This window comes from Apis cerana, linkage group LG3 (assembly GCF_029169275.1).
Source record: "Apis cerana isolate GH-2021 linkage group LG3, AcerK_1.0, whole genome shotgun sequence".
Classification (NCBI taxonomy): domain Eukaryota; kingdom Metazoa; phylum Arthropoda; class Insecta; order Hymenoptera; family Apidae; genus Apis; species Apis cerana.
In genome coordinates, this window is record NC_083854.1 from 12,082,766 (window position 1) to 12,101,966 (window position 19,201).

General features: G+C 33.5%; 1 protein-coding gene and 1 long non-coding RNA gene across 3 annotated transcripts; one reads left to right on the top strand and one right to left on the bottom strand.

The window, feature by feature from the left end:
- Positions 1-4,835: 4,835 nt before the first annotated feature.
- On the top strand, positions 4,836-7,429 carry LOC108001922 (uncharacterized). Of its 2 annotated transcripts, none has more exons than XM_062073079.1 (5): positions 4,836-5,156; positions 5,444-5,806; positions 5,937-6,079; positions 6,577-7,262; positions 7,345-7,429. In XM_062073079.1, the coding sequence occupies exons 1-5, from the start codon at positions 5,024-5,026 to the stop codon at positions 7,346-7,348; spliced, it is 1,329 nt and encodes a 442-aa protein (XP_061929063.1). In that variant the 5' UTR covers positions 4,836-5,023; the 3' UTR covers positions 7,349-7,429. The 2 variants fall into 2 exon arrangements, with proteins under 2 accessions (XP_061929063.1, XP_061929064.1); XM_062073080.1 differs by having other exon boundaries at positions 4,855-5,156; positions 5,444-5,800.
- Positions 7,430-13,675: 6,246 nt separating this feature from the next.
- LOC108001921 (uncharacterized) lies at positions 13,676-18,326 on the bottom strand. The gene is made up of 3 exons (XR_001766810.3): positions 17,952-18,326; positions 16,074-16,469; positions 13,676-15,913 (listed from the first exon to the last, which is right to left on the bottom strand). It is a non-coding gene; the product is annotated as an uncharacterized LOC108001921 (long non-coding RNA).
- Positions 18,327-19,201: the final 875 nt, after the last annotated feature.

A 19,201-nucleotide genomic window follows, 5' to 3' on the forward strand; every position in this document is an offset into this window, starting at 1 on the left:
AAATGCACAACTTGCGGCCGAATACCGTAATGCTTGTTCAAATTCATCGGAGAGCGTCCAACAGGCCGGTGAAGTAGGTGGGCCACCCTCTTCGAGTTATTTCTCCTTTGCCCCTTGAAAAAGATCGTTCGACTGTGTTAATGGGATACGAAATAAATCTTGGAGGAGAGGATACGTCAGAAGTACTTACGTTGTAATTATGTCCTCGACGACTGATGGAATTTTCAGTAATTGCCGGCAGATGGACACCGAACTACTGGAAGGAAGAAGGGGCACGCTTCGATTGCAGATTGTGTTCCCAGGAGAATCGTTTTGAGAATCGTTAAGTTGCTCGTGCCTCGAATAAAATAAAAGCGATATATTACGTTGAATTTATGTTTTTTATTTTTTCTCTCTTTTTTTTTTTTTTGTTTCATTCGATGGGATTTCATGATTGTTATCATTTGTGATAGAAGTATAATGTACTCTTTTTCTTACGTGATAATTGAATCTTGTTCAAAATGGAAACGAGAAATAAAAAGATATATATTATTGTTAAAATGCAGAGTAAAGTATTCAACTATCACATTCTAAAATCTTGGTGTAAATTGATTATCGTTTTGTTTACGAGGAATAGTTTTTAATTATCGAAATGTAGCAATTTAAGGAAAAAAGTTGTTTAATTTATAACATAACACACACATAGTTCGTACTGTAAACAACTAGAAAGTAGTCCAATCATACCTGTTCTAGCTCTTTCCGATATTTTCCAATTCTAAAAAGACATAACCTATAAGCTGATCCGATCTATTTACAACAATCTCGATTATAGTGATAAATCTGCATGATTATTTAACATCATTTTCCACTCCATATTTCTCTTCCACACTTTACTAGTAATAGTAAAGTGAAAAAAATAACCTCAACGCGAAACTTCCTCGAACGAAATGCATCTCAATTCCAACTTCATTTTCGAATAAAGATGCGAAGCAAAGAAGGATAAAAGCGCGAGAAAGAAAGACCTAGACGCGATAATAGGATCTCAGGGATCGGAAGAGGTGACTCGCCTCCCTGTCCATCACTGTCTGCCAAGGAAATTGAAACGTTCTTCGACGAGTTCTGCCTCGGGACACGCGCGACCTCATGTCTCACTCTATAGCCACCGATTTAACGTATGTGCGCGCATCCTCTCCAGAGATATCGGTTTCGTATTTGCGCTTAAGTGGTATATCGTGTAGGCTGTGTTAAATTTATAGTACGATTCAAAACCGGCCATTTCTTATCTAGTTTCGCTGTATTATCGACTGAAATTAATTACGTTAAAAGATTTTGCTTTTTCTTATCCTACGCTTGTTTTACGATTCCATGGATTTTCTTTATTTGATTTTTACTTCGAGAAAAATAATAATAATTAAAAAATTAAATTAAATAATTAAATAATTAAAACATAATTCGAAAATTTTTAACAATTTTGTTGTTTAAGGGAATAATAAAAACTTTTTTAAATGAAATGATAGAAAAGTAGAAAGAGATAAATATTATTCTTGGAAAAAATATTTATAAATACGTCACATCGCGATAGATAAATCGTGAATCTATATTTTATCCTGAATGGAATGTAAAGTGAGCATGCAAATTGAACAAAAAATTTTGCCTAATATACTATATTATATTATTTATTGAGTAAATGAATAACAAAATTGTAATATAAATTTAAAAATTTGTTCTATAATCGGATAATTATAATAACTCTTAATGACAAAAATATAAAATGAATAAATAAAATTAATCATCTTTATTTATCGTTTCTCTCTGCATGCTATTTTCGTCTTTGTATTTCGTTCTTTGTCCGCCAGCCTTCTCCCGCATATTTCTCATGCTTTTCACAGTTTATTTTTCCGTTCTTTTCGTTTTGGGGTCCACAGACTCTTTTCGATTATTCAGCCTCGTCCATAGCCATTCTTTACAGTTTATTCGGTTTGGACGAAAAGCTAACCAAAATAGAAGCAAAACGACAAAGACAAACGAAGTAAGATGAAAAGGATGGAATTGATTTCATAGGATAAACGATAATTACGACAGTTAAGCGGAATTTAGAACGATACTCACCCACTTGTTTCGATATTTTTTTATACGATTCTGACGTTTTGATCAAGGAATTCCACAACAGAAAGACATTTCTCGAATATGAGAATTTTTTCAATTAAATTTTTTTCCCTGCATTGATACACAAAACAAATTATACACAAAAATCGAAAATTATACGAATAAGACCGTAATACTTGACCGTACTTTTTTTAATTTATTAATTAATTCTTAAAGATTCATCATCCAATTTGATTTAGTTTAAAATTAATTAAAAATATTTAAAAAAAGTATACGTGTTGATTCCATATATAATTCCATATATTTTTAGCTTAAAATATATATATATATGTAAAAAAAAAAACGGAACAAATTTTCGCGAGAATATCACAGAGAATCAAGAAGAGATTCCAAGGAATAAGATGGGATCGAAAATTCGACTCACGGACGAAGCCTACGGTGTCCTGTGATCTTTTTTCTTTTTTTTTCAAAGATATATATAAGTCTTCTATATATATATACGGTCGGCTTATAACGATACCACAGATGTAAAATTCTGATATAAGAAACTGACACGGTTTAAATCGGCTTACCTTTACAAGATTATACCATTCGCGTGAACACATGTCCAATATTCATTTTATCATAACATTTCAGTTGGGACGGATAATAATTAAATAGGAATAGGCATTTCATCGAAGAATGAAAACAAGATCAAGAAAAATCTCGATCGAATTTTTTTTTTAACGAAAAAAATTTCTTAAATAACCAAACAATAATATTATAACGTTATTGTAACAATAATGACGTAAAAAAAATATATATTATCTCGATAAAGCTACTTGATAAACAGTTCGTACAACTACGCAACAACAACTATAAGTAAACAGTTACTATAAGCTGAAACAAGTCTAACGAATTCTCGTCACGAATTACGTACAGTGTCTCACATTTTATCTCTGCACCGCTCGCAGATCTTCCACACTATACGTATAACCTCAACTCCTTACACGCTCTTCCTAGACGGATGATATCCGGGTATATCCCGGTTTCAGAAAATTTAGAGAACTCGTCCCTGTTATTCCTTTTCTCTTTGTTATATCTCGCCGAAATCTTTGACCATCTCGCGAAATATACGTAAAATAAAATAACGAAAATTTTTCAAAGTACAATCTTGTGATCACTCCTTAACGTACAAACTTGATAAATTTGCGAACGTACGAAAAAAGTATATCGCGAATCGACACTTGATACAAGGAACTTTTGAGCAAAATCGTTGTTGTTGAAAATTGATAAATAAATGATGAATCATCGTTTAGAAAAGTAAAGTATTTGACTCACGGTTAAAAATTCATCGAGGAATCGCATCAATAATGTACAAGAAATTTTTTAGCAAAATTGTTGCTGTTGAAAATTGATAAATAAATGGTGAATCGTATCTGCGTTTGGAAAAGCAAAGTGGTGAGTGACTCACGGTCAAAAATTCGTCGAGGAATCGCATCGATACAAGGAATTTTTTAGCAAAATTGTTGCTGTTGAAAATTGATAAATAAATGGTGAATCGTATCTGCGTTTGGAAAAGCAAAGTGGCGAGTGACTCACGGTTAAAAACTCGTCGAGGAACCGCATCGAATATCTGGATTTCAGTATTACGTGGATCCACTCGTTTCCTTTTCTTCTTCTTCTTCTTTTTCGTACGTGAAATCTTCCTTATTGCGGGATAATAAAAAGGACGATGGGCCCGGATACTGGGGTCCAGAAACGTAACCTGTAGCCGTAAAATTCACGAAATATCCTTGAAGGGAGGAGGGAAACGGTGCCACGCGAAATCATTCAAGGAATCGAGCCTCCTTCGTCGCGATATCCAAGCACGTTTCGATAATGAGAGAAGTTCTAAGGAATATATCTCGATGGCGTTTCCACATTCCACGAGCTTCGAGATTCGAAGGTTCAACGATCGGATTTTTCTGTAAAATCCTTCGAAACGGTTCGAAATTTTTCGAACACGGGCAATTTGCTTTCTCGATTTTTGAACGAAATACGAGGTATGTATAATCGATAATTCGCCAACCGAAATCACGCTTAAAGAATTTTTTCTTCAACGATTATTATCATTACAATGTACAATACCTCTTCGATCTTAGAATTAATTCCGATTACCAATCGGCCAAACGTTCCTCAATTTTTACTATTAATAAGAAAATTCCTTTCGCCCAAACTTGCTCCAATATACCCAACATCCGATCATCGACCCGACCAACGACTCATCCCTCCCTCTTTGCGATCAGATTGCATCAGAATGGCGACCCAAAAGAAGAGAAAAAGACATGAAAAATTGAAAAACCCACGGCCGATACCGTTACACACGCGTCACATATCCAAGTAAGTACACGAGATCTCTCGACCTTGACATCCTACGCGGTCGTTTGCCCACGAGGCAAAGCGTCTTTTTCCCCGGATTTTGCCCGCGGACGAATGATCGGCCGCGACACGCGTTGTTGACCGGTCATTCTAACCTCTCCTCCAATGAGAGAGGCCGGCAACCCGGGTTTCCTTCTCGTCGCGTCCTTGCGCCTTCTTCGACCCCCTTCGACAAGGTGACAACCGTTGTCGCGATCCTCGTGTGGAGGGGAATTTGAGAAAGGGGGGCCAAGAGAGGAGCGGTGCGCCAAGAGAAGAGCTGGTGCACTTCCTCCTCGAGCAACAGTTGGACCGCGGGGTCCTGCTCGCGCCCGTGTAATTGGGGTCCTACTCCCCCAGGGAACAGAAGTGGTGGGGGATGCCCTATGTAAGCCCTCCGACCGACCGGGTCCAGGCCATCCAGCATCAGGACATCCTCGCACGCAAGGACTCCACCACTTCGCCATATATATATATATATATATACATATATTCGATTATTGTAACAGTAATAATTAATCGCGTGTGTATCATTGTTCGAACTTATTAAATTATTAGCATGAGGCTCGGTTGGATATTGTTCGCCCTTGTGCTCGGCCTGTGCGACGCAGCCAGGAGAGCCACCACCACCGAGGAGGCTAGCTTTCTGGAAAAACGTCTCGTCCACCCTCAAACGTCGAGACAACGTCAAGGTGATTATTATTATTATTAAGATAAGAATTATATATGAAATAAATTCGTAGTAGAATTTTCTTTACCGTATGCGTGATCGAAGCTTAGATTTTTTCCCAAGGAAGCTTGTCTCGTATTTATTAAGGATTATATAATTATGGAATAAGATATTTGGAAGTATATTCTTGGAAGAATTATATTGAAATAATTTAAAATTTTTGAATGAATTTATTCATTGGTCCGACTGAAATCTTGTAATTTATTAATTTATTAATTTAAAATTAACAATTCGTGTTTCGCGGCGCAGATTTGGAAAACGCGTGGGATCTCGGTGATCTGCAAAAGTTGGACGGTTGGAACGGGACGGAATCGAGGAATTCAAATTCGTTGAACACGAGGCAAATATATCCCACCATTAATCCCGGGGACACGAACGAGCTACCAGGACCGATAACCGGGAGGCCAATACCGTCTCCACTGCCTGGATGTTTGAGCGTACGAGGGCAATTCCCGAGCCCAACCAGTTGTTCCAATTATTTAAACTGTTGGGACGAAACTGTGACCGAGCAATCTTGCCCCGATGGATTGTTCTTCAATGATGTTAACTTTTATTGCGATTACGATTACAACGTGAACTGCGGTAATCGACCTGTGCCTACACCGAGTAAGAGTAATTTTAATTCTCTGTCTCTTCTAAAGATCAAAAAAAAAAAAAAAAGAATCAGAAACGAATGTCGATTTTTTCCATTTCGTTTTCGACGATGTATAATTTTCTTCCTTCCCTTTTTGTTTTTTCCCAGGACCATCCTTGACCGATGGATCGAAACTGTGCCCAGAACCGAATGGTCATTACAGAAGTGCGACGAACTGTTCAGAATTCTACGTGTGCCTTTATAAAAAGCCCATCAAATTCGGTTGCCCCCGAGGCCTGGTCTACAATGACGTAAGAATCTTATTCCTTAAGAGTTATATTCTTAGGAGGATACTCGCGGAATTTTAAATCGCATAAATGTGACAACATGCGTCACGTAGTGTGAGAATGTTTTTTGTTTTTTTTTCTTTCTCCGTTTGAACTTGTACTACGGTCAAAAGCCGCTTCTCGAGCTTCCGTGTCGTTGCTTGAAACTAAATTCTTACATTAACCTCACATTTTATTATTCCGTACGTATATACCCTTATACTTCTCGAATTCGATAAGATTGAAACGATCACGGATTCAGTTAAAGATAAGCTACATATTTGTATATTTACGATTAACGGATTGTTAATTAACGAAGAATCATACAGTGATTTATACGTCATTTTCCAAAATGCGTTCGTAAACACGTTCTCTTGCTTGTTGTTCTTTCTCCTAGATCTTATCCTCGATTCCAACGCCATCTATATGCTCTCCGCTATTCGTGTCCTAGTATTTTTCATCCATCGTTTATCGCTTCACAGCAATTGGGCGTCTGCGACTATCCGTACAACGTCGACTGCAAAGGCGCGATAAGCCCTTCGCTCCCACCTACATCAATCTCGCCGCAAACTCAGCCACCGCAATCGCCCGCCTCGATCTCAGGACAGCAATTACCTCAACAACCTTCTCAGCAACCGTCTTACGCACCTTCGCAACCCCAGCAACCTCCTTATGTGCCTTCGCAACCTCAACAACCACCATACACGCCTTTGCAACCTCAACAACCATCTTACGCACCTTCGCAACCATCGTATGGATCCACATATCCTCAACAACCATCTTATGGAGATTCACAATCGTCGTACATGTATGGATCGCAGTCTTTTTCTGGAAATCCTTGGCTGAGCAGAGTTCAACCTATTCCCTGGAACGAACGAACTGTAAATACGCAATTGGAAATCGATAAAGAGCAGCATGAACGAGAGGAAGAAGTCGATACGCAGAAAGAATCGACAGAGCAGTTGCAAAATCCTTGGGACGTGGTGCAAAATATACCGTCTAGTCTCAGTGCAGTTCCATGCCAAGATGGAGACGTGCACAAGTTGAACGATGCTTGCACGAATGTGGTGGTTTGCAGAAATGGACGGCCGCAGTTGTTGCAATGTTTGTTAGGAAATTCGTACGACAGGCCATCAGACTCTTGTAAACCAATTTCCATCGCCAAATGGTAAGTGTACTTTTTCTTTTTATAAAGTTTGTATCTTTGAGTTCGAAAAATTGAATTTAATACATTTTTGTTTCTGTTTCAGCTAACTTCAAATTTACGCTTTGTGTTAATTACGTCGAATTAAAGTAAACATTTAAAGTAAATAAAGCGATCGATTTTTCTTAAAATGTTTTTTGTTATTTCCAATAAACCTGAAATTTTTAACCCAATTTTTTTAAACAAAAATTTTGAAGAAAAATTGTAAAAATATTTGATTGAAATTTATCGATGAAATAAATAAGGAAAAGTTTTTCAAAAAATTAATTCCTGTATGTATATAAATATCAAGTGATTTGAAATATCAAGAAGATACTACTTATCAACTAAGAAAACTCGTGGATGGTAACTTTAGATGGTAACAGAAAATATATCACAACGAAATTGTTCTGTACTTTACTGCAAGAGAGCGGCACTGTATGTTCATGTTCTTCGAAAACGTAACAAGAAAATAAAGTAGAAATGCAATACGATTTTTCATACGTAAGAAATAAATAAATGAATACATGTTTAAATTTACAGAAATATTTTTTACATTAACAGGTAATATTTTTTTCAGAAAACTCATTATAGAATAAAAATTATATTTAACAAAAATAGAAAGAATCTTATTATATCATAGTAAATTTATATACATCGAAAAATATTTTAATCAAACAAAAATTTTAAAATAATTTTTTATCTGTGAAAATTCTTTAAATGAAATTATTTTCAAATTCTAAGAGATATTTTAAAATAAGATCATAGAAAACCAGAACACGTTTTATTTTAAAATATACTTTCTTCGACTCTGACCTTAAAACATAATGCACTGAAGAACTATATAGATATTAGATATGAAACAAATTCATACGTGATATATTTTTATTTTTATTTTTTTTATTATATTTCTTTCTATTATTTTTGAATTTATTATTACAAGTTATGTAATTTAAATATTTTTTTCAAATATGTTTTATTTACAATTTAGTTGTAACATTTTTTTTAAGGATTACATCAAAGAAAGTCTTCGATCTTCTTTATATCGTGTAGGTAATAGTATCGCGTGGGTCTTAGAAATGCAGTAACCTACTAATTTTGATATCTATATAGATAACTATAAGAGATCAAGTTATGCTTTTTTCAAGTCTTTTTCTAAATGGAATGTTGCAAATATTCGACTTATAATTTCGAGAAAGATGTACAATAAAAATATATTATTAATTCTGAAATTGATTTAAAAAAAAATAAAGAAATAGAATCTCATCTAATACCATTAAAAAGCTTTAAAATTAACAAATAACTTCTCTAATCTTAACAAAACGTACAATTTTTTAAAAATATTATAAAAACTAAAACTTGATCGAATCTTCAAAATTTTTCAAATTTTCATTCAAATTGTATTCGATCATTGAGAGCTAACAATGATTCGGTAAATTTTGAAACGAGCAGTTGAACGAGTACACTTGAACAACAGGGGCAACGAACAAGGTTAATCCGTTCCTGAATGGAACAGAACACACCAAAGAGATATCACTTTCCCGGCTTTCTTGGTGCCACGCCCGGCTACCGTACTTTTATGCGAACTTGAACGAAACGTGCGTGTTCTCAGCCGCATACTAATTGAAGGAGGAAAAAAAAAGAAAAAGAAAAAAAAAGAGATACGACCTATTCTCATCTTTCATGGAGTCAGGAGAACGATGAGCAGAACTGCGTTTAGTTAATTTTTGTGAGTAATTCTTTGAGGAGAAATCAGGTATTGTATCGATGCAAGATAACTGTAATTAGCAATTGTAAAATAAATTTTCTTCAATCATACTAATACCAGGTTATTCTCTTGCATTATCGACATTTACTTCTATCATTAGTGGTCATGAATAAAGAAAAGAAGAAAAAAAGAAAAATTAGAAATCAGTACAATAAGAAAAAAACAAATCTTCCTCCATTAACGTGAGATAGAATATATTCTCTTCTACGATTTTAAAATTTATAATATTTTTATTTCTACCATGGTATTTGTCGCGTATACTAATCCAAAACGATTTGTATTCTTAAATGCATTAGCGTAAGGCATAAAATCTAGAAAATTTTAACGTATAATATAAAAATTTTTTTATTTCTCACAATATGTGGCTAATTATAATTTATAACGATAGTTTAATTTATAAATGTAATTTTGTATTCAAGTAGTTAAGATTATAATTGTATATGAATAAGCTAGACATATAGATATATTAATATTATATTAAAATAATTAATAGTTTAGAAAATATTTCAGTTTCCAATCTTAAATGATTGTAATTAATATAACTTTATAAATGAAAATAATTTTTACGATTTTTAATTATTCAAATTATAGCTCTTTTACTATTATGTAGCGTATAGTGTCAACAAAGCGTCTGAACTGAAGATAGGCGGTTCCTAGCGAAAGATCCCTCTTGCCTCTGTGCCGTCCCGCGAGACTTTTCAACAGTAAACAATATACGTATGTAACACACTTTCTCAAATTACAATCGAGACGTTGAAATACTATTATCATCGAAATGAAGCTAAGGAGTTGATTGCATCATATGATAATCGATTTTCTTTCTATATATAATATTCTCGAATTCAAAAACAGATTGCTCGAAAAACAGGCATTCGTGTTATGCATTCGTGTTATGCATTCATGAATTTAGACGCGTAACAGAGCCATATTTTGCTCGAGTATTACCGACAGAACGAGATTGACGCGTTACAACTTGTTTCTTGCGTCTCACGCGACAACTAATATTTCAGAACGAATAGAAGTTTATCACGAAACGCAACCAGACTCACCAATAAGGGAAAGTTGTAGCCAAAATTGTGAACCTGTTAACGCCATGAATCGTTTTAAATGTCTTTTTTTCCTCGTTTTTAGAATAATTTCTCACGCTATCGTAAAATTTCGTAAATTATATATACTTTTTACTGTATTGTTTACTGTATTGTACAGGTTATATTACAATGGAAATGGCCAGTTTGATATTCTACTGTTTCTAAAGATGAAAAAAATGTGCATATGTAGAATTTAAAAATTCTTTCTTCTTAAAATACGATTATCTTTCGGTTATAATTTTAATTTTGTATGTTTAAAATTGGTTTTGTATTTCCACTCGCGACAACCGCTTCGTTACGTGAATAAAAGTTCAAAGAGGGTTGAATAATCTTCCGAGAAAGAGTAATAACGTTGGAGATAAACGTTTTTCACGTGGCATTCTCGTTTAGATGGTGCACCCCTTGGAGGCGCGCATTGTTTCCACGAAAAGCAGCGTGGGCGGGCTAACTGCATTTCTCGTGCGTGACACACGCGAAACGCACGATTCGCAAGGATCTCGCGCGTAGAACCTCGTTCTTTTGTATGCAGTCCAGGGTAGGTTCGATCAAAGAGGCGAAAAAGAAAGACTCGGTGGGCTTCCTCGCCCACGTATCCCCATCGTCGTTGCGATTCTTTCCTTTGCCAAGGTAAATATCTCTCTTGGAAGTCGTCGCTTCTAGGTGTGGACTCGAATTCCTCGGATCTCTTTCTCTCTCTCTTTCTCCACTGTCATTCCTTTCTTCCTACGTTCCCACCTCGATATTTGTGTTACATCGCAACCCTATTTATAAATCTTTTTCTATTTGAAAGAAAAATCTTATTTAATTCTCGCTAATTCCGAAAGATCTATTCAGAGTACAATCAGAGAATTGAAAGAGAATTCTACTCTTTTACATAAAAAAAGACGGGACAAAGAATCTAATAATCGTGATAAAGGTTATAATGAATCTAAATGGAAAATTTTATATTTTAATTTTACATGTATTATATAGAGAAAATGAAAAATTTAATTTGTAATGTGTATAATATGAATAAAGATCATTTCTTTAAATTGTTAAATTTTGATCACTTAAATAATCAAAAAGATCTTTTTACATAACATTTTTCTACAATGACAAAAATCAAGGACAATCAACTTTTAAACATTTACTATAGGTTAGGACAAAAATACCACATATTAATTTTTTCTATTTTTTTTATTTTTTTATTTTTAATCATATCCACAGTTAAAATTCATCCAAATTTTTTCATACTCTTATCATAATTTTTAACATATTTTATTTTCTACTTCATGTCACATCGAGGAAATACAATACTAACCTCAAAAAGATGGACGTTTATTGCCATGTTCACAGGCAAACAAAGAGCATTTGGAACTTAACCGAATCTCGAGGTTGTCCAACCTACTTCGATGCAAGGTACAACTAGGTCACCTTGCCGGAGGTTGTGCAATACCGGTAGGTTGCTATCTAAGAGAACTAGTAGGGTACAAAGGAACAGGAACGGACCAATTCGATATCGTACGCTATTCGATTGGAAATTTAATTTTCTAGAAAAAATATCGAATTATTCTCTTTCTTTCCGCGGCATCCATTAACCCAACGTGCATTGTTCCTTCTTTATCGATAAATCTTAACCTCAAATAAATTTTAACGAAATATAATTTCGTCTTACATCATTTCTGGACGCGTTAAATTGTTATTGTGTCGATGTAAAGCCAATGTGCCCGGATGATCTGTTTTTCCTCTTGAAAATAAGGATCGGTATCTGGCAAGGTCGATGGCGTCAACGACAGCCGGTAGACGCTTGAGAAATGGAAGGCCACTTTCCCTTTCTCTTCGCCTTTTCAACAACGCTGCTCAGGTGTTCTTCGACCCGTGTTCCAATAATGCAGAATTATAACGCGGAAAAACATAAAAGAAGAAAAAAGAAAAAGAAAAATGTTCCAAGAAGCGTTCCCAGTGCTAGAAAGTTAACTCGTTGTTTATCGCTAGACGCGTTGGAATTTATCATAATAAAAGTGAAAATAAGGGAGAAAATGGTAAATTTCTTTCTTATATAGAACTGGGATGAGTTATGGGGGAGGGGAGAGGGGAGAAGCTTTCTCCAAAATTTTAAATTCTACGCGTAAAAAAAAAAAAGAAAAAAAAACATTAATTTGCCCCAAAAGAAAAACGGATAGGCCGAGGAAATATATTCGTAATACGCGTCACCGCATCACTATCTTACTTTCCATAGTGAAAGACCTTTCGAATATTTATGTAACTAATAGTAAACCGACGTAAGTGTGCATTTTAATTAACCGTTAATGGAACAACTCCATCGTCTACGGGGAGAGAGAGAAAAAAAAAAAGAAAAAGAAAAAAAAAGAGTTTCGTTACGTGTATAAATAATCCTTTCGAATTGTCACTTTCAGAAAATTTCAACCGTGTCCGATAACAAACAGGATGTATCTACTCAGTGGCGCCGACCAGATATATAAAAGCGGGTTCTCAACCGTGTCGAAGGGACTAGGGAGGCTTAGGGCTGTTCTCAATATTTAAGAGAAAAGAAACGATTCGTTCGAATATTCCGCAGAATTTTGGTGTGGAAGCAGGATCGAGGATTCTCCATGCATGACCTTAGTGCCTCTATTTCTATCGTTTCATCCGTGATGCGAGGAGATATGATTACGCAACACGGTATATTATACGTTGTCCCGCAACACCTCGCAGCTGTGCGTACGTTATTCGCGGTAAGGTTAAACTCCAGTGACATTTTGGACGACTTTCACCTAAGGGGCCGACGTGGAGGCCTGCTTTCTTCGTCGTCTTTTCGTCTCGAGCAGTGGCGGCGGCGACGAGGATCCAAGGACTGAGCTTCCAATTAAATCGATCGAACTCGAGATGGTTACTTGTAGCTTTTAATTGGGTTTAATTGGACGATACGTAGCCGTGATTTTAATTTTTTTTCTTTTTAAAGAAAAGTAAAAAGTAGATGTCTAAATAAGGTGAAGTACGTGAACGTGTGTGGGTTTTCGAAAAAAGATTTTGAGAATGAATAAACTTTTTCAAAAATATAATTTGTATTTTGGTGAATTGTTGGAAACTCGACAAAGAAAAATTTTGTAAAAATCTGGATAAGAAAAAGTTATGTGATATATTTTTGAATGAAATTGGAACTTTATCAAAAATATTTGTATATTAATAAATTGTTAAAAATTTAACAGAGAAAAAAGGTAATTCATAAAGGAAATTTTAAAAAAGGCTTAGAATTAGTTACATGATACACATATTAAATGAGTTTGAAAGAAGATTTAGAGAATGAACTTTCAAAAAGTGTTTGTATATTGATGAATTGTTAGAAAAATTTAACAAAGAAAGATTTTTGTAAAAGTAAGTAACTTCAAGTAAATTGAGAATGAGTTGTATAATACATTTTTAAATAAGTTTTGAAGATTTAAAGGATAAAATTTATCAAAAGATATAACTTATACTTTAGTAAATTATTAAAGTTTAAATAAACTTAGAACATGATACATATATTAAATGAGTTTGCAAGAAGATTTAGAAAATAAATAATATTTATCATAAAAATGTTTCTATTGAATTATTAGAAATATGCTTAAGCAACGAAACGCCATATAAGTTTCCTGTCGTTGAACAACTTTTTGAAATAATGGTCATGATCCTTTTTGAGATGATTATTACATTAAGTAACTATACAAGTCCATGTAACGTATTAAATACATAACGGTCTTGATTAATCGAGGACGAATTATCGCAATAATCCCACGTACTTAGGTTAGAAATAACTATTATGTGAAATCGATTCCGAGAATACGACAAGCATCGTTGCAAACTAGTTTTTCTCTTTCTTTACCTATAAAAGTAAATTTTTCCCACTTTTTCCTTTCTTGAACATTATTATATTTCACGATTAAAATTTTGCCAATCAAAAATAAAATTAAAAGATTCGCAGAGAACAAATTATAAGATACATTTATAAAACTATAAAATAATAATTAATATTTAATTATGATGTAATACGCATAAGCGGGAAAGGAAAGTAAGAATTTTTATCATTCGTAGATAAGTATTTGAAACTATACATTATACTATACTACTCACACATTAATTTCTTGTACGTTCACTGGAATAATTAAAAAAAAAAAAAAATTCATCGCAAAAAGCAACACCGTTAATATCCTTCTAAATTACTTTTACACTTTTTTGATCGTTATATCGGCATTGAAGTACATTACAATACTAATTTCAATCGTTCAAATCGAAAAATGCAAAAATCTTCATGACATCTTACGACAGAAAATCGAGTAACATCCTCGAGTAACGCAGCTCGAGCCACAAATTTAATTGCAGCACGCGATCGTCGTTAAGCGCACACCATTCCACCACGAGTACACACGTCTCGAATCACGTTCGAGAGAAAGCGAGGATACGCAAGCAGGATAACCAGAACAAGAGCAACTCGAACAAGTCGCGTTTTCCAACGTATGCAAAACGCACGGGGAACCGCGTTTTCCCCTCCTTTCAATTTTCACCCTGCGTTTCTCGCGTATACTTCTTCGTGCATTTCTTATCTCACGCGAAGCGTATCGGTAGCCGATTTACCGGTCGCGAGCCAGTCCGCCTTATTTTCGAACCGATCGCGGAAGAAGAAATCGACTCGTCTCGGGATCAAGCGTGCACTAGATTAAATTTATGAGTGAGATTTCTACGCATGAATTTCGTCAAATTATAAGATACATTTATAAAACTATGATTGATATATTTAATATTTGTGATGTAATGCATAAGCAAAAGGAAAGGTAAGAATTTTTATCCTTCGTAGATAAGATATTTGAAAATGAGAAACATCGCAAAAGATTTTAACAATAACTAAAATTTAATAATTATGATATGTTACTTCAATAACTTATTGTTCGAAACATAATAACTATAAAGATCGAGGTTGTACGAAAAATATATCAAACTCATAATAGCTAGTATCGTTCAAATATTTTAATAATTAATTACTTAAAATAAATTTATTTGAAATATATTTTTAATGTATTAATAATTTTTAAAAAATGACGAAACGCTGAAGAAAATCATTTGCAGCGAAAAATTTCGTCGAATCTCTGCTTTCACGATGAAATGTTAAACGTTTATATAACGCGATATACGAATTAAGAAATTAAAGAATATTCACATAGAGATTTCCAATGTATCCACGTTGAATCAAGAAAGAATGGGAAAGAATTAAAAAGTCACTGGAGAAAATCACTGGAGAAAATTATTTGCAATGAAAAATTTCATCAAATTTTTCAGGATAAAATGTTAAACGTTTACATAACATAATATACGAATTAAGGAATATTCGCATAAAGATTTCCAATATATCCGCGTCACGTGTCACACGACGACCTCCGAGAGGTTAAAAAATGCGAGACGCCGGGTGTGCGCGCGTGTCCGATAATTGTTTGCTCGAACAACGATATACGCATGAAAGAGCGGACGCCACGCAGTACACGTAAAACATACGTGGAACCGACGGATACTTAGCTATGGAATATCTAGGGCGCAGCGCGAAGTGGTTCTCCTTGGGCAGCCGATGCCGCATTCCGATCCATGCATCTGCTCCCAGTTCCTTCTCCCCTCTCCCTCTTTTCACTGCTTTTCCTATCTTTTTTTCTCGCTCTCGTTCTATGTCTCTGCCAGGTCGAGACGTCAGGTTTCTTCCATATCTGTTTACAGATTTTACTTTACTTATGGATGTCGCTCGTTGGAGGAATGTCGAAAGCGAAATCGATGCAGGAAAACTGTATATGAAATTTTATATTTATGTTTTATATTATGTTTTAATACAATGCGTTGGATATACTTAACTTTTTAACATTAAAACGTAATGGAAATTCCGGTAAATTGTTATAAGAATTATCCGTGTTTCACTAAACACTTTATTGAAGCAAATCTCTTTACCTGTTCATCTATAAACCAGCTGTTGCTCGATTCAGAGAATGATCTGAAAGTATCATCGATTTATTTCCATAGAAATTAAGAAATATTTTCTTCTTCTTTCTTTGTTTGACTTTCTTCGCTCAATCTCAATTCGCGCTCTTATTTGCATCTCCGTGCACGTCTTCTCTGGCTTGGAAACGAAATTACAGATATGCCGCATCGTTCGTACACCTAAGTGCATTGCGCCTTCCATCGACACCTACGCGTAGTGTCGCAACTTGCGCCATTATACCAGATCGTTTTTAATGCTGATTGCAGCCTCTCGAGATCGTATTAGAAGTTCCATTGACGTGATTACTCATCCAGAAAAATTTCTAATTTATGCATTTGGCATAAATCTTATAGATACTTTTCTACCTGGAAAATTCTTATTTTGAACGTTTGCTTTATTCAATAAAATAATATAAACTTAAAAATTTCTTTAACCTAGTAAATCATTCAAATAAATCATTTTTCTAACGTTTTCGAAATGTGAAATGATGAATATTTTTATTATTATTATTATATCGATACTTATTTATATATAGTAATTCTTATTATTAGTATTATAGTATTATTATTATTATTATATCGATACTTATTTATATATAGTAATTCTTATTATAAATTTTTAGTTTGGAATATAAATTTGGACTTTAACAACAAATATTTTTGAAGTTCATTACTGATGTGATTACTCGCTCAGAAAAATTTCTAATGATCCATTTAATATAAGCAATTCTTGCTACTATTAGTTTATCTTAACATAAAAATACTAAATTTAAAAAGAAGAGAATAAAATGATGAATTCGAATATTTATGGTTATATTGGAAAGTGCATAATGCTAATTATCATTCTAAAAAAAAAAAAAATAAAAAACATCCAATCGACAAGAGTCAAGAAAGCCTTCAAGCATTCGATTTTAAGTATAATATTCTTTATTTATTCGTAAATTTCATACCATTATTCAAGCTAAGAATGTTGTTAAATTACGGACGATCCGTATATGGTATAATATAGCCGACCTGAATTTTTATTTAAATACGAAAAAACGATTTAAATGAAAAAGTGTAAATATATTAAAGATTCGCATTAGTTTTCAACCGTGAGAACTAATGATAGTTTCTCCATACTTGGTTGCGTCATTTAATTCACGTTAATTAATTTCAAATCAAATACAATTGCAGCAAAAGAAAGAGATCTAACGTTTCGTTTTAATTTTATTTTATTTCAAACAAATATAAAAAAAAGCAATTTGTTTCATTTAATACGTAATTATTTACGCTATAAATCTCATTGAAGATTCATTTTGCGCGATTATCGGCATAAATGTAATTTCATTATCTGACATTATGCTTGCCGTGTATTCTTTCATCATGTTACGCTTTAGAGTATTACATTCACGTATACGTGTATTACATTACACGTGACATAACGATCATGCCTGTTGAAAAATATATTACGTTACGTTTTATAATCGTCAATTAACCAGTATTAATAATGACACATAGAACAACGTAACTGCAAAACGATCAATTTAAATCCCAATTAAAATTTGAATTCGTATATACATCGTTTTATTAAAACATTTTTATCGAACGAATTTCACCGATGTGTATGATCGATCGAATATTTCGATCCACTTTCAGATTAATTTCTCTCGAAAGAAAAGAACAAAAGGAAGAAGGAAAAAGAAAAAAAATTCGATCGAAAGTAATCGACGATTTAATTATCGTTTCAAAACGATCTGTCGGAACAGAAAGAAATCTGAAAAAGGAAGGGATACGAAATTGCGTTCAGATGAGGAAAAAAAACACGATCTCTGTTCCGTTCTAAATATATCTAACGATCAACTTTACCATAAAATGATAGCTGGCAGCGAAGTGCAACCACCGGTTGCAAGGATTCCCTCTTTCCATTCGGTTGGTCGGCCACAGTCGAAGATCTAACGGTTTTCTTGTTACAATACGTGTTCTCGGCATCGTATGCGCAACAGAGAATCGCAGTAGGAACAGTAGGCATAGAATATAAATTTGGATGTTCGTTGACCTCTACGAGTAAATCATTCTCGAGCTGCACAACAATTGTGAGGGATTAACTTAATAAAAATTGCAATACGAGTTCTGAACTGTACTCTCAGAAAAAAGCATGCACTGTTTTGGCATTAATGGACAAAATTTAATAATTGAAATTACGAATAAAATTACTTCGATAAATTCCTTCAATAATTTATCGTTTAAAACATAATGATTGCAAATAATTATAATACCAAAAGGCATTTATGAGAAACATTTATGAATTTATATACAACTAGCGATAACAACTATAATACCTACGAACAAATATTATTTAAGTATTTTAATAAACAATTAAACTTTATTTGATATTTTTAACTAGTTACTTTTTCAATGAGTTAATGCTCAACTTTGATTGGTGGAAAGAAGTCTCGCAGAAGAAATACGATTTTGATTGGCTAATTTGGAACAAGATTTTCCATGCATCTTTCTTTCTTACCATAGTATTTGTTACATATATTAATCCAAATGACGATCTATATTTGAACCTCGATGCATTAACATAGGGCTTAAAGAATTCTAACGTATCGATATAATATAAAAATTTTTTTATTTTTCATAACGTAGGCTAATTATAATTTGCAATGATAATTTAATTTATAAATATAATTTTGTATTCGAATAGTTAAGATAATTATACGAATAAGCTAGACATATCATAGTTATATTAATATTATATCGAAATAATTAGTTTATTATTATTATATCGAAATAATAGTTTCGAAAATATTTCAACTTTTGGTCTTAGATCATTATTTTAATATAACTTGATAAATGAAAATAATTTTTACAATTTTGAGTATTCAAATTGTAGCTGTTCTACTATATATGTAGTATGTGGTTACCAACAAAGCGCCTAGAGTGGGGATAGATGATCTTAGCAAAAATTGCCCCTATACTTTCCAACAGTGAAAAGTATCTATGAGTGAGAAAAGCGTATTGAGACGATACGAGATTGAGCATATTTGTATGTACATTGTATACTCTGTATGTAAATTTTATGATTGTTTATTAATTTTTATTAGTAGATATCT

Coding starts and splice junctions, on each gene's coding strand:
- LOC108001922 (XM_062073079.1), top strand. CDS start 5,024: ATGAGGCTCGGTTGGATATTGTTCGCCCTTGTGCTCGGCCTGTGCGAC. Junction 5,157..5,443: donor AACGTCGAGACAACGTCAAG/GTGATTATTATT, acceptor TTCGCGGCGCAG/ATTTGGAAAACGCGTGGGAT. Junction 6,080..6,576: donor GAGGCCTGGTCTACAATGAC/GTAAGAATCTTA, acceptor ATCGCTTCACAG/CAATTGGGCGTCTGCGACTA.